Raw genomic sequence first — 24,483 nt, forward strand, 5'->3', positions numbered from 1 at the left:
CGGAGCAGCAGGGAGCCTGAGAGACAGAACTCCTGTCTGCCAGCGCACTCCGCAGCGGCCCGTGCCGGGGGAGGGGCGGGGGGGTGTGGGAACTCAAGCTGGGTCTCCCATGTGGGTGACAGGGACTCAGCTGGCCACCACCTGCTGCCTCCCAGGGTCAACATTAGCAGAGAGCTGGAGGGCACCCCAAGTCAGCCCAAGTGATGCCACTGTGGTTTTTCAGCCTGGCCTGCCAGGGCCTAGTGTAGGAGCTCAGTCCTAAACAATGACCCCTTGTAATTTTTATTTAACACTCCCCACAAAAGCAGCAATCCCCCTGCCCCCGTCCCTCCAGGCAGCGCGTCCTCTGGCTCCCTCTTCCCTGGCCAGCCTGGGCACTTGCTCTCCGCCCCTGCGACCCGACCCGTGACTCCACAACAAAACCCTGGGGACTGGCGGGTGCCGGTCTTGGCCCCTCGGCCCTCACCCTGCGTGACCCCTCCTGGGCACGTCTCGCACGGCTGATGCATCCTCCCCGCTGTGGCCAGGGCTGCCGTCCCCACACAAACCTGCCAGGCCATTCCTGTCCCTGGGGCCTGCCTTGTATCCCACAGAGCTTCAGTGTAGCACTGTTTGGAGCAACCTGAATGCTTGCCCACAGCGATGCAGGTCAACGTGTTAAGGCACCATGGCAAAGGGCCTTTCTATGAGGCCATTCAAGGAACGAGACCCTTTCTGCAACGTCCTTAAAACAAACAAGACCCACAAGAACAAACTGCATTTATTTTTAAGATCCTATGCATGGCCGGCGCCGCGGCTCACTAGGCTAATCCTCCACCTAGCAGTGCCGGCACACCGGGTTCTAGTCCCGGTCGGGGCGCCGGATTCTGTCCCGGTTGCCCCCCTTCCAGGCCAGCTCTCTGCTGTGGCCCAGGAGTGCAGTGGAGGATGGCAAGTGCTTGGGCCCTGCACCCACGTGGGAGACCAGGAAGGGCACCTGGCTCCTGCCATCGGATCAGCGCGGTGCGCTGGCCACAGCGCGCCGGCTGCAGCGCCATTGGAGGGTGAACCAATGGCAAATGAAGACCTTTCTCTCTGTCTCTCTCTCTCACTGTCCACTCTGCCTGTCCAAAAAAAAAAAAAAAAAAATCCTATGCATGGGTGTACGCCCCTAAGTATGTGGGCAAATACACCGAGGAGGAGCCAGGGGAGTGGGCAGGAGGGTGGGGGCCTCTCTCGTTTAGCTCCCAGTGCCACCCGGCTGTGGGTCAAGCACAGCGCTGTGGTCCTTGTGTAAACACTCTTTCAGGGGCTTCAGGACCTGCAGGCTGGCGTGAAACCCAAGCCCTGGGACCAGGGGACTCTGATCTCCGGGTGCTAGCCGGAGAAGGATGAGGTCTGGGGACAGTCCCCAAACTACCAACAGCAGGGCTAGGGGCAGCTGAAGAAATGTCTGCTGGACCCGAGCCAAGAGCATTTTTTTAATGAGCATGGACGTTTTGGGGAGGAAGACGTGAAGTCGCTCACACTGGACCTCTGTCGGCTACAGAGGAGGGGGCGGGACAACTCCTGGCAGGGCATCAGGAGACTCATGGCTGCTCCTGGATTGGCTGGGGTGAGCCATCAGGGGAAGTTAATAGGAACAGGGCCCTGGCCCTGTGGCCCTGTGGTCGGCTGTGGCGGGCTGTAGGGCAGAGTTTCATCATCTACCCAGGATTGTCAAAGTCTGTGTGTTAGCTTCACCTGCAGCTGTTAACTGATTAACTCCCTGCATTCCCTTCCAGCACCCTCGCTGGCCTTATCAACAGGGGTCCAGGCCCCCAGCTCTGCCACACCAACTGCAGCTCCTCAAATCCTCCATCCCACCATGCCTCTCGGCCTCTGGTGCCCTCTCCCTCCCCACTGTCCACCTCTGTCCACTCTCCTGTCCTCTCTGAAGTCTCCACCCCCACTCCGACTGCAGTGCTCTCCCCTGCCTCTCTCCTTGACCTTGGACCATGCTATGAATCTGCTGCTCTCCCAGAGCCTCTGAGGTCAATCTGCCTGTCCAGAACGGCTGCTCCGTTTTGGTGTGATGAAAGAGTGAATAAGCTGTAAGCATTCGTTTGTTCATAACAGTAATATGTAATAAATAATAATAGCAGGGGTTAAGCCTCTGCTTAGGATGCCTGCATCCCATGGTGCAGTGCCAGTTGGAGCCCTGGCTGCTCCACTTCCGAGCCAGCTCCCTGCTGGGAAAGCAGAAGACGGCCCAAGTGCTTGAGCCCCTGCCACCCACGTGGGAGACTTGGATGGAGCTCCTTGCTCCTGGCTTCAGCCGGGCTCAGCACCGGTATTTTGGGAAGCGAACCAGTGGATGGAAGATTCTCTTTCTGTCAGTTTGCCTTTCAAATATTAAATAAATATTTTAAAATAGTTATAGCAGCCATGAGATGTTGTGAAGTCATCTACGGAGCAGTCAGAAGTTGATGGCTGATGGCTCCGTGGCACAGTGAGCTAATCCTCTGCCTGTGGTGCTGGCATCCATATGGACGCTGGTTCTAGTCCCGGCTGCTCCCCTTCCACTCCAGCTCTCTGCTGTGGCCTGGGAAGCAGTAGCATATGGTCCAAGTCCTTAGGCCCCTGCACCCACAAGAAGCTCCTGGCTTTGGATCAGCTCAGCTCCAGCCATTGCAGACATTGGGGGAATGAACCAGCGGATGGAAGACCTCTCTCTCTGCCTCTGCCTCTCTGTAACTCTGCCTTTCAAATAAATAAATCTTTAAAATAATAAAAAAAAAAGAAGAAGAATTTGAAGGCCGGGGGCACTGAAGAAGCCACTTAGACACGGGCGAATGCAGGGCACGTGGAACTCACGAGGAGGGTCCAGGAGAGGCCCATCTGTGGCTGGGAGAAAGGAGCAAAGATTGCTCAGGATACCTGTTTACCTCTCAGCCGCCGCGCACATTACAGGCCCATCATGGGCAGGGGCTGGGCCTAGAAGACAGCCCCTTCCGTAGGGCACCTGTGGGAGGCAGCACGGGCGGGGTTCCCAGCCCCACCCCCGGGGGGCACACGCAGCCTGTCCTGGAGCTGGGCTCCCATGCGAGCCTGGAGGAATGAGTAGGCGGCAGCCTGAGGAAGCAAGTGCTGGGGAGAGAGAGGATATTTACCCCCAGCCGGGGAGCAGCAGGACTGTGGGAGCAGTAGGACAGAGCACAGGACTGGCAGCCCTTTGAGCGCCCTGAAGAGAATCAGGTCAAGGGAGGCCGGAGCAAGCTAGGCCGGGAAGGGCCGCGCATTGCGCAAGGTGCTGGAGCTGTGCCCATCGCTTCACAGGAGGACTGCGGAGCTGCAGGGAGCCCAGGTCAGAGCCGGGCAAGGAGCACAGGGAACCAAGCAGGCACCATGGGCCCAGCAAGGGAAGGGAGGTGAGCGGGCAGCTTCCGGCGGGCCGACCACGCCCTCCTCGGGGAGAGGAGCCCCAGAGCGTGAAAGACGCAAAGACGGTAAGGGACCCCAATTTGGACATGGTGGGTGTGCATCTGCTGTGGGGTACTCCAGCAGAAATGCCTTGGAGTCCGTTGGACATGCAGGTCCAGGCCTTGGAAGAGGGGTGTGGTGAAGTGGAGACGGCCAGGTCGCTAGTGCGTGGGAGTCCACACAGTACTCCCTGGAGTCGGTATCATCACGCCTTCACTCGGGGTGAGGAAACGGAAGCCATGAGCAGCTTAAGCCACACAGATCCTGAGTGGCACAGCCAGGACTCAGAGCCCGGTCTGGCTGCAAAGCTGTTTTTTCACCGCTGTCTGGAGCGAGCACGCGGTGATACCCTCGCTCAGTGCGGTGAGAGCAGGCGAGGAGCAGCTCGTGGGACTTGTGGAGGTGGAGAGGAGGGGGCGCGAAGCACAGAGGTGGCTGTGGAGAGGGCCTGAGTGCCGGCTGCAGGCGGCGAGGGGCTAATGCCTGTTTGTCAGCAGCGGAAGGAGAGTTGGAAAACGAAAGTCGTCTTTGGAGAGCTGTGGGAGCAGCTGGAGAGCCAGCAGAGGCAGGGGGAGCAGCAGGAGGAGGAGCTGAGGGCTGAGCCCCTGGGGACGAACGCGGGACAGGGCGGGCGGGCAGGCGGCCTCGTGTTAAACTCATACTCTGTATCTGAGTGCCTGGGTTCAATACCCGGATCTGCTCCTGACTCCAGCTTCCTGCAAATGCAAATCCTAGGAGGCTGCACTGATGGCTCAGGAAATTGGGTTTCTGTCACCCTCTTGGGAGACCTGGATGGCGTTCCTGGTTCCCAGGTTCTGTCTAGCCTAGTCGCAGCCATTGTAGGCATTTGGGGCAATGCAGCAGAGCTTTCTGTCTCTTAAATAAATAACTTTAAAAAATTTAAAAACAGAAATGTATATGTTAATGTCGTTTAGCTATTTTTATCTATTTCAAAGGCAGAGCAGTAGAGAAAGAAAGAGAAAGAGATCTTCTGTCTACTTGTTCATCATCGTCCCCCAAATGCCTGCAACGGCCAGCACTGGGTCTGTCTGAAGGCAGGAGCCAGAACTCCCTCCAGGTTTACCACGAGGGCGGCAGGAGCCCATGCACTTGGGCCATCTTCTGCTGCCTTCCCAGGTGCATTAGCAGGCAGCTGGATCAGAAGCAGAACAGCTGGGACTTGAACTGGGGCTCAGCTGGGTATCGAGCCACTGTGCCACAATGGCCCTTGTCCTAAATTCTTGACAAGGACTTTTGCATTTCACTCTCCTGCACGGGAGGTACTCTGGTGATGCCACGTGACTGAGGAGGAAGTACACGGGCTGAGCAAGATCAAGCGACTCGCCTTAAGGCCCCGTAGCTGGCGGTGCAAGTCCCTGAGCCCAGGTGTGCCCGTCTCCAGTGCCCCTGCACCGTGGTTTCCAAGGCCCTCCCTGATCCGACCCCTGTACAATACCTCCAGCCTCCTCTTGGCTATCCTGCAGTGCCCCACTGTCCAGCTGTGAGCGTCTTCCTGCCCTACGGCCTGCCCACGGGCCCGGTGTGCGCCCGCACTCACTCAAGTCCTCCAGGAGTATGCTGCTGTTCCTTCATGGCACCTCCCACGACTGCCATCAGTCAGCTATGTCACCTCTTGTTCCATATCTGTGGGGAAGTGACCCTTGCTCGTATCTGGTCACTGCTGTATTCTCAACTGCTTGCAGCACCGGGCATGGCTGGGGCTGAATGTATGTTTGTTGAAGGGATGTGAGACTAAAAATGTACCTGAGGACCAGGCCCCTGGGAGCTTCGGGCAACTCGGGCCACTCCCCTCTCTTTGCGATAAAAAAGCTAACAGTCTAGGTTTGGCCCCTCCGTTTAGTCCTGCGGCAGGTGACCCCTACCCACTCTACAGGGCAGAAGATGGGGGCTAGGCCACCAGAAGCCAGCCCCAGGCCCACAGGGCTGCGGCCGCGTCCCTGCCGGCCCCAGTGCACTCACTGCTCCTTGGCGATCTCCAGGTCCTTCCTGTGGCTCTGCAGCGCCGCCGCCATCTGGCCCAGCTCGATCTGGGCGTTCCCTATGCAGCTGTACAGGTTCCCGACCAGCTCGTCCTTGTTGGGCGCCTCTTCCTTGTCCCACTCCAAGACCTTCTTCAGCACTTTCTCAGCTTTCTGAAGACTCCCTTCAGCACTGCCGCTGGTCAGCACTGCGAAGGGAAGGGGGGGATGTGGCGGCAAGGGCGGCGTCCGGCTGGGGGGCTCCTCTCCCCCCAAGTCCCACCCACAGGTTGGCGGAGCCAGGGGCGCGGCCTGCTGCGCTGCTCCCCGCCCCCCACCCTCTGAGAGCTGCTCCCGCCACGCGCCCTCTGAGAGGGCCACCCACGCATGTCGATGTCCTCCAGGCTCTTGAGGATGTAACGCGCCGTCTGCGAGGGCCGGCGCTTGCGGTCCCGCAGCCACCTCTCCTGCATCAGCTTCCGGTCCCGCTCCCTGGCGTAGATGGGCTTCTGCTGCCTCCAGAAGTTGCTGCGGGTGTCCAGGTAGTTGATGCCCGTGATGATGAGGTCCTCCACCGTCAGGCCGCTCTTGATGGTGCCTTTGATCAGGTCTGTGGGGGAACCGGGGTGAGGAGGCGTCCAGGGGGGCCGGGGGCCCTGCTGTGGGGCCATCTGTGAGGTGCTCTCCCTGGAGCTGCAGAAGCGGTGAAGGAGGAGGTGCATCCAGGCCAGGATGGGGCCAGAGCTGCCCCCTGCAGGCACTCGCGTGGTGAAGGCCTCTCATGTAAGATGTGAGGAGCTAGCAGAGGGGCAGCTGGTGGACAGCGCGAGGGAAGCGTCCACAGCAGCGCCCAAGCAGCTGGGCCCCAGCCACCCACGTGGGAGGCCAGGATGGAGCTCCTGGCTCCCAGCTTCAGCCCCGCCCAGCCCTGGCTGTTGCAGGCATCTGGTGGAGTGAACCAGAAGATGGAAGATCTCTCTCTCTCTCCCTCTTTTTTCTCTGTTACTCTGCCTTTCAAATAAAAAATAACTCTTAAAAAAAAGAGAAGGGGTAGCCCGCCCCCTGGCAAAGTTTTAAGAGGACCTGTTCCTGAACATGGGGCTCTCTTTCTCTCGACGTCTGTATCTCGCTTTCTCTCTTGATCTCTCTCTTAGGCTTTCTTTCTCCCTCTTTTCCTTCTTCAACCCTTCCCTCCAGTCTGTCGGGTTTCCCCCAGTAAACCCTTTCCCTTAAAAAAAGGGGGAGGGCTGGTATTATGGCGTGGTGAGTAAAACTGCTGCCTACAGTGCTGGCATCCCATATGGGCGCCAGTTCAAGTCCCGGCTGCTCCACTCCCGATCCAGCTCTCTGCTAGGGCCTGGGAAAGCAGTAGAAGATGGCCCAAGTCCTTGGGCCCCTGCACCCACGTGGGAGACCTGGAAGAAGCTCCTGGCTCCTGGCTCCTGGCTTTGGATTGGCGCAGTTCTGGCTGTTGCAGCCAATTGGGAGTGAACCAACAGATGGAAGATCTCTCTCTCTCTGCCTCTTCTTCTCTCCCTGTGTAATTTTTTTTTTTTTTTTTTTTTTGGACAGGCAGAGTGAACAGTGAGAGAGAGAGAGAGAGAGAGAAAGGTCTTCCTTTTCTGTTGGTTCACCCCTCAATGGCCGCTGCGCTGATCCGAAGGCAGGAGCCAGGTGCTTCCTCCTGGTCTCCCATGCGGGTGCAGGGCCCAAGCACTTGGGCTATCCTCCACTGCACTCCCGGGCCACAGCAGAGAGCTGGACTGGAAGAGAAATAACTGGGACTAGAACCTGGCACCCATATGGGATGCCGGCACCACAGGCGGAGGATTAGCCTATTGAGCTGCAGCGCCGGCCCCCTGTGTAACTCTTTCAAATAAATAAATAAATATTAAAAAAAGAAAAGAGAGACAGAGAGAGAGAGAGAGAGAGAGAGAGAGTCACAGCTCCAGCCCCAGGACTCTCCTCTCTCAAGCTGTGTCTGTGTGGAAGACTGAGTCTACATGCACGACCTGATCCAGGTTGTCAGTGCCAAGTGTGCCACATTCTGCCTGCAGCCTGGCCAGAGGTTAAAGCTGGTAGCAACACTGCAAGGCCACTGGGGGTGGTGCTCAGGCACCCCTGCCCCGCACAGCAGGCCCTGGGAAGAGCAGTGGCACTCACTGTTCCTGCTCCCAGCCAATGTGCAACCAGTGACCTTGCAGGGAACCCTGTGGGGAGGCCTGCAGATGACCCTGGGTAACCAGTTTTGGAGAAGGCATGTGATGAGACACAGCTGATCCGCTCAGGGCACTATTCCCAGCCCAAGTTTACGTGAGGTTTTCCACTTAAGACGCTGTCCTGCATCCTGTCCCTGGCAGCACAGCACGGTGGGCAGAGTGCTGGGCTGGTGGTTAGGAGGCCTGGGTTCTGGTGTCCACGCCACCACTAACTCCTCGCAGCCTTGGGTCAGTGACCTCTCTTTCCTTATGTAGGAAAGGAGACGGGAACACCCCAGCACTGACAGCCTCGGAGCCAAGCACCAGCCTGCCGGACTGCTCTGCTCGTCGTACACAGTGAAGGCCCAGGGGGTGCCGCTCAGGAGAGCATGGTGGTGTAGGAGCCCAGGTCGCTACCGTCCCTTCCCAGCTCCCCTTGCACTTAAGGGCACCAGCGCTGACATTGGACTTTGCTGGATCAGAACACAAGCCATGTTCTTGCCTACTTAAGGTGTTTCCTCAGGCCTGTGCCTCGGTTTCCTTACCTGCGAAATGAGAATGCAAAGCCTAAACCCTGCCCATAGCTACATGCTGCTAATGCCACTCGACAGGCTCGGCCTCTGGCTCGCGTGTTCAGCATCTACCCCAGATCTCTGCCCCAAGTCCCCGCTGCCAACAAAGCGTCCAAAACCTTCATCCAACAGGAGCTTCTCCAGATACTCCTTGTCCACATAGAGCTCTCCCAGGAGCTGGCGGATGGTCTTCTCGCTCTTGAACGAGCCCCTCCGCTTGGACTCCCTCTTGGTGGTGTGTAAGAGGTGCTTCACGGGGTGAGGCTTCTGCTGGGTTTTCAGACTCTGGGGAAAACGGAACAACACCCGACAGAGCCTCAACAAGGAGCCAGCGCTCAGGCACGGCCCCCGAGCCTGCGGTCCCAGGGTCCTCCTCCTCCTCCGGGACCTCTCTGTGGGCCGAGAACCATGGAGCATGCCGGGCTGGGCAACAGCTAGACTCCTAAGAGCCCTCTGGAATCCCACGGCTGACTGCGATGGCTGGAAATGGATCGCTACCAGGCAAGACCTGTGCTTCTCAGGCCCACGCGGCCTCAGAACCGGGGTCCTTACCTCTGCCTGCTTGCTTAGGAAGGAGAGGTCCCCTTTGTTCTCCAGCTTAATGGAAGAAGGACCTGCAGGGACAGAAGCTGCAGCCAGCTTGGCCGGGCCCCCACACACGACCTCTCACACGTTTCATGTGGAAATGGCAGCCTGTGGCAGGGCGATGGTGGAGACTGTGGCAAAGTTGGCCCTGAGCCAGCCCAGCGGGCAGACGTGCAGGTTGTTTGGTTCAATGCTCTCCTAGAAGCCACCCGGCCCTGCCAGCCTTGTTTCCAAACAAGGAGACGCCCTGGGTGCAGGCAAAACTCCCTGTCCCACGCCATTTTTACACTCTGCCACTCACATGGGCACTCACTCGTCTCCCTCCCTCCCCAGCCACTGAATCGATGGGTAAGGCCAGCCCTTCGTAGGCAGGTGGTGAGGGAGGAAACCAGGGCCTAGGAAGGCTGGGCTTAGACCCCATTCTACCCTGTGACTCCAGGCTAAGAACAGGCCCGCTTTGAAAGAGCCCCCTTCCGGGGCCGGCATTGTGGAATAGTGGGTTAAGCTGCTGCTGCAACACCGGCATCCGCTATGGGCCCCAGGTCATGTCCCAGCTGCTTCATTTCTGATCCAGCTCCCTGCTGATGGCCTGGGGAAGCAGCAGAAGATGCCCCAAATGTTTGGGCCTCTGCCATCCATGTGGGAGACCCGGAAGAAGCTCCTGGTTTTGGTCTGGCCCAGTCGTGGCAGTTGGGGCCATTTGGGGAGTGAACCAGTAGATGGGAGATCTCCTTCTCTTTCTCTCCCTCTAACTCTGCCTTTCAAAAAAAAAAATATATATATATATATAAGAAATATCCCCTTCGAATCTAGCTCTGAGAAAAACCAGATGATGTAGCAGTTGGCACAGCGGAGCAGGGACTGGTCCTCCCAGCAGACAGTTCCTAATCCTCAGCACCCTCAGTGGTGGCCAAACCCAAGTGTGTGACTCCCCGCAGGCCTGGCAGTGGCCGCTCACCCACTGTACCTCTGGCCTCTCTCTAAACCTAAGGATTCTAAGAACCTCCCTGGATTAGGGGGAGAGTGCCTTACGACAAGTCTGAAAGGCTGCACAATGTTCGCAAAGGAAAGCCGACGTCCTCGCGCTCACTCACTTCCCACTGAGTTGTTGATTGCTTCCTGGGCCTTCTGGATCCCAACTTTGAATTCTCGATCAGGCCGCAGCTTGTAGCCCCGATGATAGAACACCAAGGCAAACTCGAAGTCTCTCATGGTGTACAGTGTCTCGGCCTTTTGTAGAATCCCCTGGAAGGAGAGGAGTCAAATCAAGGTGAACGGGTACAGCCTCACAGGACTGGGTTTGGGAGTCAGGTTGGGAGGCAGGGAGAGGATGACATCAAACACTAGGCGGTCCAGCTGGTTCTTCAACTACTGCAACCAGAGGTAACCAGAGGCTACCAGAGGCAACGGCAGTGCCGGCAGTGCCGAGAGCAAGACGGATCCTCCCACCACGCAGTCACCTTGCAGAAAGTCGGGTCACCCTGCAGTGAAGCCTCGGCATCCTTCAGGGACTTCTCCAACTCCCCCATCTTCAGGAAGCACTTGGAGCGGGCCACCAGGCAGTTCTTGTCCCCATTCTGCAGGTGAAGAGCCTGAGGAAGGAGCCGGGCAGCTTAGCAGGCACCAGGAAGGGCAGGCAAGCTCTGCAGCCCAGACCCTCCTGCAGAGTGGCACGCCGGCCTCTGGATCTATGCACCAAAAGCAGAACGCCACAGCTTTCTGTTCAGTCGGCTCTCCCCGAACGAGGCTGAATCCCAGCCGCTGTGGAAGCCATGACTGAGACATGGGAGTCTGCTACCCTGTGGACAGTCTGACTTTCCACCCCAGCCCAGATTCCCCATCCGCCAGCACTCAGGCGACAGAACCTGAGGATGTGCTGGGCGTGCCAAATTCAATCTCAAATCCAAAAAGCCTGCACAAGATTCACAAAACAAATTTCAAAGGCTGAGCATCCTAAAGGCAAACAAAATGGATTTTAGGGCAGTCTGCAACTTGGGTGATCCATTTCCACTAGCTTTCTCTTTTTATGCAGCTAATTGAGAGTGAATCATGGTCGCACGTGATTAAGACAAGAATGTCAGCAAAACTGAAACTGATTTTGGCCCTCAAGTAGGGGCTGAGTGCTTCTCATAGTCTGTACAGTGCTGACCGTCAGGCACCAAGGCCATACCTACCCCTTCCACATACCTGCCTGCTTTTCTAGGAAGAGGAGGCAGCTACTGTATTTCCTGGAAAAGGACACATCCCATGCCAGGCTACCTTCTCTCTCTCCGAGTGTTCTTTTTTAATATTTATTTATTTGAAAGGCAGAGTTACAGAAAGAAAGATCTTCCATTCGCTGGTTCACTCCCCAAATGGCCACAACAGCTGGAGCTGGGCTGATCTGAAGCCAGGAGCCAGGAGCTTCTTCCAGGTCTCCCACGCAGGTGCAGGGACCCAAGGACTTGGGCCATCTTCCACTGCTTTCCCAGGCACATCAGCAGGGAGCTGGATCAGAAGTGAAATGGCCTGACCTTGAACTGGCGCCCATATGGGATGCTGATGCTGCAGCTGGCAGCCCTGCCCGCTGTGCCACAGCACCAGCTCCCTGGACTCAAATTTCCACCTCTCCGGCCACCATTTCTGGTCTGAAGGTGTGATTGGTGATGGAAAGAGACAAAAGCCTCTGAGTAGCAGTTGAGAAGCTCGACTTTAGGGGAAGTCTTGGAATTGGCTAGGGGGCTCTCCTACCACTCCATCTGGAACAAGAGTGGCCCATCTGTAGCCTTAAGAACACTTACTGGGGGGGCTGGTGTTGTGGTGCAGCGGGTGAGGTACCACTTGTGATGCGGACATCCCACACTGGAGCACAGTTTTGAGTCCCAGCTGCTCCATTTCTGATCTGGCTCCCCGCTCATGTGCCTGGGAAGCAGCAGATAATAGCCCAAGTACTTGGGCCCTGCCACCCACGTGGGAGACCTGGATGGGGTTCCTGGTTCCTGGCTTGGCTTGGCCCAGCCATGTCCATTGCAGCCATTTGGAGAGTGAACCCAGCAGATGGAAGATTCTCTCCCTGCCTCTACTTCTCCCTCTGCCTTTTGAGTAAAAAAAATAAGTAAGTCTTATCTTAAACAAACTTGGGACCGCCTGCAACACTGACATCCCGTATGGGCGCTGGTTTGAGTCCTGGCTGCTCTGATTCTGATCCAGCTCCCGGCTAATGCACCTGGAAAAGCAGCGGAAGATGGCCCAAGTGCATGGCCTCTGTGCCCACAGAGGAGACCCTGATGAAGCTCCTGGCTTCTGACTTGGGCCAGGTGCAGCCCAGCCTTGCATCCATCTGAGCCATGAACCAGGGGATAGAAGGTATCTTTCCCTCTGTCTCTCTGTAACTCTGATTTTCAACTAAATAAATCTTTAACAACAACCTCAGAACATGTTACCATGTACATGTGTCCATGTACAGCACAGCCCTGGAGTCTCAGGGCCTGGCTTGGAATCCTTTTTCCACTACTTGCTAATTCAGTGACCTTGGGCATGCTGCTCAACTTCTAAGTCCTCTCCTCATCTATAAAATGGAGTAATAATAGTACCTCCCTCATAAGCCTGTGTTGTGCTTAGCGGTGTGCCTAACGTCCTAAATTGGCACGCAGTTCCTTTAGGCTCTGGTAGTGCAATTTACACTACAACAACGCTAATTATTAACACCTTCGCCGGGCAGCTGCATACCAGACTTCACAGCTTCTACGCAGCCTCCTCGCCAGTCTCCCAGCCAGCAACGGGAACCTGCAGCAGCTGTCTGTGAGAAAGCTGGCTAACTACAACATATTCAAGTAAAAGCGAGGGAAGAGCACGGAGGCCGCAAGTAGGAACTGCTAGAAAATGGGCAAGCGCGGGGCTTATCTGCAATGCTGGGGATCAGTCAGGAGTAACGGGAACAGCGGGCTTCTCCGCAGAATCGGTAATGGGCAGTGCTGCTGCGTGACGGGTGGGTTCCAATGCCACTCACGTTGCTGAAGCTCTGGGCGGCTTTGGAGAACTCCCCGCACAGATAGAGCCGCTCGCCCTCCGCCATGTAAGAAGGAAAGGTGCTTCGCAAGCTGTCAGCTTCGGGGTCCGACATGGTGAGCGCCGGGGGAGCCGCCGGAGCACGGAAAGGCAGGAAGAGAGAGGCTGGAGAACCTCGGTCCGGCTTGTGGATGCCCCGTCTCTTAGCAACGGAGAGCCGCACGGCGACTTCCGGCCCCGCCCCCAGCTCGCGCCGGGGCGTGGTCCGGGCCCGGCCGCCGCGGGCGTGCGCATGCGCCGGGGCAGCGGTGCCGCGGCGGCTGGGAGTGGCGAGCGTGTGGCCGGCGGCTGCGGGTCCGAGTCGTCGCTCTCGCGCGCTCTGTGGGTTTTCCGCCTGGCGGCCACGTGGAAAAGTTCCGCTGCAGGGCAGCCCAGAAAACAGGAAGAGGGTTGCAGGCAAATTTCCAATAAGGGAAAAGGCATACGTGGAAGGGACTTGTGTCCTGTGTGTGGCCGTCGGGGAGAGAGCAGTGGGCTTGGAGGCTGAGTCCTCTGGGCCTCACTGCCCTCGCTGTCTGAGTGCCTGACCCTGCGCGAGGCGCACGCGGGCCGGAACCCTGACTGTTCCAGCTGCCAAATGACTGGAAGCCTTGGAATGCTTAGGGATCGGAGAGTTTGCCAGAGGCTCCTTGGTTTCAACATGCGGTTTAACCCTTGCATTGAGCACCTGCTGTTGGCGGGCCTTACCTGGCCATCTTCCCCAGCCCTTAACCGCCGCTGCTGTCCCCGGAGAAAAGGCTGTGGAAGCCGTGGGGTTCTTGTCTTCATGCGAGAAGGAATTCGAGAAGGAATTCAGGCGTGAGACAGAGCGAAGTGATAAGGCTTTATTGGGGCGTTTGCATCTGTCAGAATGAAAGGAACAGTGAGTGCCAGGGTCAGTAAGGTTAGGAGGTTGAATGGAGAGATTACACCTGGCCAGACCAGGTGGGCGGCTCAGCAGAGGGGCAGAGAGCTGAGCCTGCAGTCTGTTTTAGACCCCGAGTGTTAAAGGGTGTTTACCCATCTCCCCCCTCTCCTCCAGGACAAAGGATGGGGAGTCCTAGTGGAAAGCTTTGTTGGGTGAAAATCAGCAAATTCCTCCCCAGATTTGCTGGCACTGGGTAGAGTAGAGGGTTTCCCTTAGGGCATCTGTGAAGGTTTTCTTGCCCCTGTTATCAGAATCAGATAACCCATTTGGTGTTGAGGAGAGAGAATTCTCCTGGGGAAGGGCTGGGACCATCTGGGAGGTGACCAGGGTCTGAGCAGGACTTTGAAGTGCAAAATGCTGGGCTTCTGGACTTTTGGAGCTTCCTCTGTAGCTGCTGGGCTGCAGGCCTTTCTCCCACACACGTGGGTGTGGGTGTGTGTGTGTGTGTGTGTGTGTGTGTTACACGACTACAAGGGGACGGGGTGTTCCTGTAGGTTCCCACGTTCCCACAACACTGTTGTGTACCGGATGCACTGCTTGGCTGAGTCCTGGCCGTGGGCCAACAGGTGGAAAATTTCTCTTTCTTAATCTGTCACTCTTTCAAGTAGATGAAAATAAATAAATGTTATTTAAAAACTGTATTTCCAGAATTCAACTGTCTGGCACATGGTAGAAATGAAATAAATTACAGTCAAAGTTTTCTTTAACCACACATGCATGCATGCACACACAAGAATAAGTGCTATCAAACTGAAAATCTAAAATCAAGAGTCTGTATCCGTGTCAATTTCCTGGTTATGCTGTGCTAAATTTCTTCAAGATGTTACCACTGGGGGAAATGGGTAAAGGGGACATCCCCATCATTTCTTAGAACTGCATATGAATCTACAATTATCTCAACATAAAAACTTTTTTTTTTTTTTTTTTTTTTTGCAGAAAGAGAGGTCTTCCATCCACTGGTTCACTCCCCAAATGGCCGCAACAGCCAGCACTAGGTCAGGCTGAAGCTGGGAGCCAGGAGCTTCCGGTCTCCCACTTGAGCGCTGGGGCTCAAGCACGTGGGCCATCCTCTGCTGCTTTCCCAGACCATTAGCAGGGAGCTGGGTCAGAAGTGGGGCAGCTGGGGCAAGGACGGCACCTTCTGCCAGCATCACCGGTGGCAGCTTAGCCTTCTATGCCACAGCACCAGCCCCAGACTTGGATTTTTTCTAAGATTATTTATTTATTTGAAAGTCAGAGTTACACAGAGGGGAGAGAGCTACACCCTTTTCTGCTCCATTAACCCATGTCTTTATGCCAACATATTACCATAGCTTTAAAATAAGTCTTGAAATTATGGAGCTTAAGTTCCCCATTGTTCCTTTTCAAAGTGGTTTTGAGTGTACTTGGTCCTTTGCTTTTCTACATAAATTTTAGAATCAGCCTTATTTTTAAAAAATATTTATTTATTTATTTGAAGGGAAGGGTTAGAGAGAGACTTGAACCAGTACCCATACGAGACGCCACACTGCAAGTGGCAGCTTTACCCGCTATGTCACAGCGCCAGCCCCAGCTTACATTTCTTTTAAAGATGCATTATTTGTGTATGTGAAAGGCAGACTAAGACCCAGAGAGAGAGCTAGAGGGGGAGAGAGAGAGAAAGAGTCCACCAGCTGGTTCACTCCCCAAATGGCCACAACAGCCAGAGGTGGGCCAGGGACTCCATTTGGGTTTCCCACAGGTATTAGGAACCCAAGCACTTGAGCCACCATCTCCTGCCTTCCAAGTGCACTAGCAAGAAGCTGGATTGGAAGCCGGGTAGCTGATACTTGAACCAGGCATTCCAATATGGGATGCAGGCATCCCAAGAGAGGGAGGGGGAGGGAAGGGAGAGGGGGAAGGGGAAGGAACCTTCCATCTGCTGGTTACTCCTCAAATGGCCACAAGAACCATGTCTGGGTCGGGCCATTTCTAGGAGCCAGGAACTTCATCCTGGTTTCCCACGTGGAAAATGACTTGGGCCAGGCTTAACCCGCTGAGGCACAAGGCCTGCCCAGCACAGCTTACGTCCCATCAGGGGAGAAGGAAAACAGGCAACCCACAAAATACAGACATTACAGAGCCTATCAGAAAGAGGTGCTGTGGAAGAAACAAACAAAACTGGAACTGAAGAAGAAGAACAGGAAATCCTGAATCGGAAGCAGACTGATAGTAGGTAGCAGCAAGTTGAGAGTGGTCTAAGGGAGCCTCCTCCCACGGGACAGCCTGGGGCCAAGGTAAGGAGGTGGGGCCTGGTAAGCATTTGAGGGGAGCTCTCTGGGCTGAGAGCACTAAAGGAGACCCAGTGGGTATGGCTGGGGGTGGGGGCAGTGGCTGGGGCTTGGGGATGGGGAAGGGGGTGCAGCTTTTACCCTGGGTGAAAGGGAACCACTGCAGGGTTGTGTGCGCCAGCATCCTACTTCAGCGCCAGTTCAAGTCCCAGCTGAACCTCTTCCAACCCAGCTCTCTGCCATGGCCTGGGAAAGCAGTAGAAGGTGGCCCAAGCCTTTGGATCCCTGCACCCATCGGGGAGACCTGGAAGAAGCTCCTGGCTTTGGATCCGCCCAGCTCTGGCAGTTGTGGCCTTTTGGAGTGAACCAGCAGACCTCTCTGTCTCTCCTTCTCACTGTCTGTAACTCTACCTCTCAAATAAATAAAATCTTAAAAAAAAAAATGACATGGCCGGCGCCGCGGCTCACTAGGCTAATCCTCCGCCTAGCGGCGCCGGCACACCGGGTTCTAGTCCCGGTCGGGGCGCCGGATTCTGTCCCGGTTGCCCCTCTTCCAGGCCAGCCCTCTGCTGTGGCCAGGGAGTGCAGTGGAGGATGGCCCAGGTGCTTGGGCCCTGCACCCCATGGGAGACCAGGAAAAGCACCTGGCTCCTGGCTCCTGCCATCGGATCAGCGCGGTGCGCCGGCCGCAGCGCGCCTGCCGCGGCGGCCATTGGAGGGTGAACCAACGGCAAAGGAAGACCTTTCTCTCTGTCTCTCTCTCTCACTGTCCACTCTGCCTGTCAAAAAAAAAAAAAAAAAAATGACATGAAGAAGTGATGTGAGGAGCCATTAGTAAATGGCTGACAGCAGTGGGAACAGTTCCAGTGCTGTTCACTCTGCTAAGGGTCCCAGGTATCCTTGTGCTGTGGCCTGGGACAAACCCTGTCACCTCTCTTAGCCTCAGTGTTTTATTATCTGTGAAACCAGGAAGATGTTGCCTGGCTCCTTCCCCCACTGGGATGTCGCAGAAGATAAAGCGCCTTGTAGAGTGCCAGAAAGCACACACGTTATTACTGTTCCTTTACCATGAGCTATCAGTAATGTATGCTAAACTCCTGGTACTTGTGTTTATTTGAGAGGCGAGGTTGGGGACAGAAATGGTGCTGTTGGGACAATCTCACATGTGTCTCCCAGCACGCGCGTGTATGAGACTTTCAGGGGTATACACCTAGGAGTGGAACTGCAGGACCTTAGGTGTATGGGACACTTTCAGTTAGAAAGAGAGGAGAAGGAGGGGGAGGGGGAGGGGGAGGGGAAGGAGAGGGGGGAGGGGGAGGGGATGGGGAGGGGAAGGGGAACGGGAGGGGGAGGAGGAAGGGGAAGGGGAGGGGGAGAAGGAGGAGGGGGGAGGAGGAGGGAGAGGGGGAGAGAGAGGGGGAGAGAGAGGGGGAGAGAGAGAGAGAGAGAGAAAGAGAGAGAATCCTTTCGTCTGCTGTTTCACTCCCCAAATGGCCACATTTGGGACTGGGCCAGGCTGAGACCAGGGCCTCTATCTGGGTCTCCCACACGGGTGAAGGGACCTAAGCAGTTGGGCCATCTTTCCCTAATTTCCCAGGCACACTAGCAGGGAGCTGGATGAGAAGTGGAGCAGCCAGGACTCAGTACTGCACCCACAGTGGATGCAGAGTTGCAGTTGGCTGCTGAACTCACTGCACCACAATGCCAACCTTGTGAGTTCAGTTTTACTAGATGATGCCACACGGTTTCCAAAGTGGTTCCATCAATCTACCCGCTCATCTGCAAGAGGGCGCTTGTTTGGCCCCAGTTCCGTTACAAAGTAAGAGTGTTGGAGGGTTGGACTTCTGAGGTATCTTTTGCTTCTGCTGCTCTAGGGACCTGTGAACACCGAACCTTGGATGAGCAGCCCTGGGGATAGGTGTACTTGAGGGAGCGAGCACCTGCGTAATTGGGGAGGAGAGGAAACACAACCCATGCTTGCAGCAGGGCCTCCAAACATCTAAACTCTTTTTATTAAAAAAAAAAAGATTTATTTATTTGAAACTCAGAGTTATGCAGAGGGGGAAGGAGAGGCAGAGGCAGAGAGAGGTTTTCCATCTTCTGGTTCACTCTCCAATTGGCTGTGACAGCCGGAGCTGCGCCAATCCAAAGCCAGGAGCCAGGAGCTTCTGGGTCTCCCACGCAGGTGCAGGGGCCCAAGGACCTGGGCCATCTTCTACTGCTTTCTCAGGCCACAGCAGAGAGCTGGATTGGAAGTGAAGCAGCAGGGACTCGAACCAGCACCCATATGGGATGCCGGCTCTGCAGGTGGCGGCTTTATCCGCTATGCCACAGCACCAGCCCCATAAATTTTTTTTTTTAGATTGTATTTATTCGAAAGACAGAGAATGATATCTTCCATCTGCTGGTTAACTCACCAGATGCTGGCAATATCCAGGGCTGGGCTGGGCCAAGTCCAGGAGGTGGGAACTCAGTCAGGCGCACTTGGGTCCTCACTTGCTGTTTCTGGGGGCGCACAACAGCAGGCAGCTGGAGTCAGGGCAGAGCTGGGCTCAAACGCAGGGATTCTGATACGGGACGAGAGCGTCCCGAGTGCATCTTGACTGCAGCACCAAATGCCCACCCAAGTTATTTTTTAAATTAATTAATTTGAAAGGGCCAAGGGAAAGACAGAGATAGTGAACCCACTGATTCACTCCCCCAAATGGTAACAGCAGCCAGGTCTGAGCGAGGGTAAAGCCGAGAGCCCCGAACTCCATCCTGGTCTCCCACATAGGGGGCAAGCACTTGAGCCATCTTCTGCTGCCTTCCCGGGTGCATTAGCAGGGAGCTGAAACTGAAGTAGAGCAGCTGGGTCTCAAACCCCAGCTCTGATATGGGATGCTGGTGTCACAAACGGTGGCTAACTTCACTGTGCCACAACGCTGCTGTGCCATCCCCCCCGCCACCCCCCCCCCCCCCGCCAAATTCTTAAGATCGATGTCATGGGGTAGAGACTTCAGCCTTGACAGAGTCTGGTACCATGACCTCTGCTCCTGCCTGCCCTTGAGAGAATTCTGAAACACTGAACATGATGAAAGAGAGGCAAGAAGCAAAAATGACGAACTCATCCAGAGACGAGGCTAAATGTGTCACAAGTAAAAGTCAAGGGTATGTGATCCCCCGTGGAGGGCTGCACAGGTTTCTCCTGAATGAGGAGGGGGTTTGTGAGCACCAGGGTCAGTGGGGACGAGCAGTGGTAGTGTTTCAGAGGGCAGGAGAATGGAGTGGGGGTAGATTCTGGGGGTGGGGCAGCCTGGAGCCCATTGGTCCACCCAAAGGATCTTTGTGTGCTGTGTCCCCTAGGCGGGTAACTGCTGTCCAAGGAGCCGCTCTGGCTGACCCTCGGCTTCCCAGCGGGGTGGCCTTCCCGGGGGGTGGCCTCTGTAAGTCCCGGCTGTAATGTGACTGGGAAAGCAGTGGAAGATGGCCAAAGTATCAGAGCCCCTGCCACCCACGCGAGAGACCTGAGTGGAGTTCTAGGCTCCTGGCTACCACCTGGCCCAGCCCTGGCCCTTGTGGCCAGTTTGGGGAGTGAACCAGCAGATGGGATCAGTCTCTCTGGGGAAGGAACCAGTGTGTCTCTCTGTCTTTGTGTACCTTTGTTTTTAAGTAAATAAATAAGTCATTTTTAAAAATTGCATTAAAACGTTAGAGCGGACCCCAGCACACCGCTGCCGGAGCCCCTAGCCTCCAGCTGCTCAAGAAAAGAGGTGGATTGAGGAGGCTCACGTAGCCCCTTCTGTCCTCCTCCCTCCTCCCTCCACCCTCCCCCTACAGCTGCTTCCTTCCATTCACAGTGCAATCTGGTGTTTATTCAATCACACATGCGGTGAGTGCCAAATATATGCCCGGTCCCATGCTAGGCACTAGGGACGCCAAGATAAACAAGGCACACTCTCATCAGGTGAGGAAGACCTGAGGCCGGCCGGATGTTCTCTCCCACCTCCTCCCCTGGAGAGGGCGTAGGGGACAAGACAGGGGCTGGGGGTCGGAGATCATCATAAGGCTCACACGATGATGACTCTTAGCTCAAGTGCTTGCGGGGAGGAGTGTGTCAGGACCTGCACCGTCCACCTAGTAAATGCTCCATCGATATTAGCGCAAATGCATTAAAGTGTAGAGGGAAGTCGTTCGCAGTCTAAGGCCTCTGGAATTGAGGTAGGGTGCCCGGTGCCTGTAACACTCTGTACGCAGCAACATGGGCCTGTCCTCCAGCCCTGCCCAGAAGTGGGGGCAGGTGACTGAAATGGGACAAAGGAAAGGGTCTAGCTAGAGCTTTTCAATTTATCTGGCTATCTATTTACTTAAAAAAATTAAAGATTTATTTATTTCATTTGAAAATCAGAGTTACAGAGAAAGAGAGAGAGAGAGAGGTCTTTCATCCACTGGCTCACTCCCCAGATGGCCGCAACAGCCAGCACTGGGCCAGGTCAAAACCAGGAGCTTCTTCTAGGTCTCCAACTTGAGCGGCAGGGGCCCAAGCACTTGGACCATTTCTGCTCCTTTTCCCAGACCATTAGCAGGGAGCTGGATTGGAAGCAGAGCAGCCAGGACTTGAACCAGTGCCCATATGGGATGTGGCTTTATCACAACTATGCCACAATGCTGGCTCCTTTAATTTTATTTTTTAAAAGATTTATTTATTTTTTTGAAATTCAGAGCTACACAGAGAGAAGAGAGGTAGAGAGAGAGAGAGAGGACTTCCATCTGCTGCTCCACTCTCCAGTTGGCCACAACAGCCAGAGCTGGGCTCATCCTAAGCCAGGAGCCAGAAGAGCTTCTTCCAGGTCTCCCATGGGGGTGCAGGGGCCCAGGGACTTGGCCATTTTCTACTACTTTCCCAGGCCATAGCAGAGAGCTGGATTGGAAGTAGAGCAGCCAGGACTCAAACTGGTGCCCTCATGGGATGCTAGCACTGCAGGTGGCAGCTTTACCTGCTACACTGAAGTGCCAGCCCCTCCTTTATTTTTAATTTGAAAGGCAAAGCAACAAAAGGAAAGAGGGAGACACAGAGATCTTCCATATGCTGGTTCTCTCCCCAGATGGGTGCAATGGCCAGGGCTGAGCCAGGCCAAAGACAGGAGCCAGGAGCTTCATCTTTGTTTCCCTTGTGGGTAGTACTTGGACCATCTTCTGCTGCTTTCCCAGGTGTATTAGCAGGGAGCTGGATCAGAGGCAGGGCAGCTGGGACTCCAACAAGTACTCTGGTATGGGATGCCTTTGTGGTAAGCTACAGCTTAACCTGCTCTGCCACAATGTTGGCCTCAGGGTTTAGAGCTTTTTAAGTCAGAGAATGGAAGGGTGAGAAGATGGGTCCCAGATTCATGAGTCTGCAGCAGTAGAGCCAGCAGTGGGTGGTGCTGGTGGGGAATGGTAAGGGGGTCTTTCCTGGGGAAGCTGGGGTTGGGGATAGAGGCCTGGGATAGACTCACGGAGATAACTGGTAAGCTTCAGTGGTTGGCTCTGGGCCCTCTGGCTAGCACCTCTGCACCCTCGCGACAAGACACACTCTTGTCACCTAGCAGTGTCCAGATGGGGGACTTGCCAGGTGCTCTTCCAAGGGCTGGAGCCACAGCAATGAAGGAGACAGGAAGGATCCCTCTCTGCCCACATATGCAAGCACACTTGAGAAATAAATGGGTAGAAATGGAATTGCTGTGGCAAAGGATAATGCAATGCAAATTTTTGTTGACATTGCCCAGTTGACATGCAGAGTTTGTTCCAGTTTGTTTCCCCAGGGAAGCATCTTCCTACAGAGGAATAAATGTGGCACAGGTGAGTTTTCCTAAATACAATGTCCATGCTATTTCCAAAGGATGGACTTAAGGGGAGAGAGTGGAGTGCCATCATCAGGGGCCCTGGATTCAGGCATGGGTAGCAGGTTCAGCTCTCCTCTTACCGGCTGCATTGGGGCTGGGGAGAGGTTGACAGAGCTTGTGGTCCACAAGCGTTTTGCAACATAGTTCCGCTGTGAGTGTGACTGTGCGTGCTTGGCAGAGGCACAGCGGGCCCTGCACACTGGGCTGACCTGTCACCTGAGCTGGTCAGTGCATGATTCTGGCCTCCTTCCTGGAGCTAGACAGCTGCAGGTTCAGCAAGGAGCCAGAGAGACCTACAGGACGAAAGTGCCCGAGGGAGATTCAAGAGTGCAGGAGCAGAAAATGAATGTCCTGACTTTTCCAAAGACTGTCTGGTTTCAAATATTCTGCACCCGTCTGACTGGGTGCCCCAGTTTTTGGCTCGGACAATGCGACCCGTCTCACAAGTAGTGAGAAAGGGAGAGATGGCAGTTTATTGCTTGCCGGGTCTAACTAAGCATGCAGTGGGTAGAAAGAAGATACTCCAGAGGGGGCCCCTGGCTGTGCTAGAATCGCCCCCGGAATTTCCAGCTCTGCCTGGGGCCGCGCAGAGGCGAGCCAATGAGTGGAAGCGAGCAGCCAGGCACCCTCCTGGCCCCGCTCGCTTGCCCCGACCCCCGGCGCCCTTTCCCACCCAGGGGGTTCGGAGCTGGAAGCCTGGGCTATCAGCTGCGCTCCAGCCGGCTGCACGCGTTGGATCCAGGGACTGGAATGAGCCCCTGTGCGCTTAGGAAAGCCGGCTGCCACCGCCGTTTAAGAAGCGGGTCTGAGCAACCCGGCCAGGGGTGGCCGATTACATGCGGACGTCAGTGTCTCCCGTGGGAGAGAGCAAGCGGACGCCAGGTGCCGAATGCCTTGCAGCAGCCGAGCTAGCCGACAACCCCCCTTCCCCAGCCCCTCGTCAGAGCCGCGGTGGGCCCAGCCCTCAAAGCGATCAGGCCACGGCCCCCAGCCCCGTAGGGTCTCCTCCCAGCGTAGCCCCGCCCATCTCCCCACCCGAGGTCCCGCCCCTCCCTGCCCCAGCCCCGCCCGCTCCCGAGAGGCGGTGCCCACTAGCTGTCTGAGGCAGTCTGGGCAGCGAGACTACAAGTCCCAGCAGGCCTTGGGGCCCGCCCCCGGGGGCGGAGCCACGCCCGCAGCGAATTGGGAGGAGCCCTGGCGCTCAGGCTAGGGAACGCGTGTGACCAATCGCGGCGCCGCTCTCGTCGTGAGCCGATGGGGGCGGGGAGAAGCCCGCCTGGACCGGGACAAAAGCCGGATCCCGGGCGGCTGCAGGCGGCTGGAGCGCTCCGGGTAGTGGGGGTGAGTCGGTCCCTGTAGAGGGAGCGCCGCGCACCGACTTTCGCAGAGAGGTGAGTGCAGGCGGCTGTTTTCGCGGGCAAGACACCCCCCCACTCGCCCTGGGAGCTTCCTGCCTCCCCACCCGCGACCCGGAACCGCCTCCCCCGACGTCGACTTGGTGCTCGCGCGCCCTCCCTGCACCTGCTTGGAAGTTTCGAGGGTCCTAGCTTTAGGTTTGCCTTGGCCCGGACCCCGGCCTGTGGCCGCGTGTCGACCCTTCACCCCCACCCCCACGCTTCCACGTTCCGGTTCCCGGGAGTTTGCGCGGGGCTTGCTGCCATCCTTGCTTCTCCTGCCTCCGCCAAACTGGATTTGCTTGGTCCTGGCGCCCTCGCCTCCTCCCGGGGGCAGCTTTCGAGCCGCCTCTGGCTTTTGTGGGGCCTTCTTTTGCCCCCCCATCCGCGTCCCTCTACCGGACGGATGGAGAACGCAGTAGCGCCTCGCCCCGCTGCAGCCCCTCACAAGCCCGGTTCAGGCCCTTCCTGGTAGTTCTGGGGGAGGAATGGATCGAGATGCACGCTCCGAAGTGGAGGGAGCGGGCGCGGCGCGCCACGCTGGGCGGGCCGCTCCAGGGTGCCGAGGCCTCGCCTGGCCGCAAGGACTTGGCAGCAGGGTGGCGGCGCGGGCTGAGCCCTCGTCGCTCTGGGGGTGCCAGCCCCTAAGCGACAGATGGCCGGGGTTAACGCCTCCCTCCCCACCCCTGAGCCGGCCAGGTCCTGGGGGCTGAAGGATGCTGCCGCCGCCCTCGCCTGGAAGCTGGCGGAGGGCCAGCCCAGCGTCTGCTGCCCCCTCCAGCCTTGGCAGATACTGTGCACTACCAAGGCGCAGTTCGCCGTTGCGGGGGTCTCTGGAGGTCTGCCCGGGAAGAGGATGTTGGACCAGTAGCGGGGAGGAGTGCATAGGGCTGTCGGCCCACCCCTCCTCTCCATCCTGAAACTTTGAGCTCAGCCTCTTGGATTCCTGAGCTGTTGAGTGAGGGACAGCTGGTAGACCCCAGCTGGCCAGAATCTCAGCTTCTGCAGCAGCTTGCAGGGCCGTCATGGAAAGCAGCTCAGATGCTGGGGCAGCATCCAAGCCTCTGGGTGCTACAGCAGGGGGCACTCCCAGGATTCTTTAATCCGGGGAATACCAAAGACCCCAGCCTGGTAGATAATTAGCCTGAAAATGTGTGTGCTTTTTTGCTTCCCAGAGAGGGCCACCCCACCTAGCATCTCCACTGCTGTGTCCCAGAGGTCCCTTCTTGGGGGGCAGGCTCCTTGCCCTT

The 24,483-nt window shown here is 56.5% G+C and overlaps 2 protein-coding genes across 2 annotated transcripts in view; one reads left to right on the top strand and one right to left on the bottom strand.

Moving 5' to 3' along the window:
* Positions 1-12,976, bottom strand: part of ODAD4 (outer dynein arm docking complex subunit 4) — a 33,627-nt gene extending 20,651 nt beyond the window's left edge. Inside the window, exons 1-7 of the mRNA XM_070060898.1 lie at positions 12,764-12,976; positions 10,236-10,367; positions 9,870-10,020; positions 8,743-8,804; positions 8,310-8,475; positions 5,806-6,030; positions 5,422-5,629 (exon numbers count right to left, since the gene is read on the bottom strand). Of these exons, the coding sequence (XP_069916999.1) occupies positions 5,422-5,629; positions 5,806-6,030; positions 8,310-8,475; positions 8,743-8,804; positions 9,870-10,020; positions 10,236-10,367; positions 12,764-12,877 (1,058 nt within the window). The 5' untranslated portion in view covers positions 12,878-12,976. The remainder of the gene's footprint in view (positions 1-5,421; positions 5,630-5,805; positions 6,031-8,309; positions 8,476-8,742; positions 8,805-9,869; positions 10,021-10,235; positions 10,368-12,763) is intronic.
* A 10,118-nt stretch (positions 12,977-23,094) lies between these two features.
* ACLY (ATP citrate lyase) overlaps positions 23,095-24,483 on the top strand; it is a gene marked incomplete in the record, with an annotated part of 46,502 nt that continues 45,113 nt past the window's right edge. Inside the window, 1 exon segment of the mRNA XM_070060699.1 lies at positions 23,095-23,230.

Source organism: Oryctolagus cuniculus, chromosome 17 (genome assembly GCF_964237555.1).
Source record: "Oryctolagus cuniculus chromosome 17, mOryCun1.1, whole genome shotgun sequence".
Lineage (NCBI taxonomy): Eukaryota > Metazoa > Chordata > Mammalia > Lagomorpha > Leporidae > Oryctolagus > Oryctolagus cuniculus.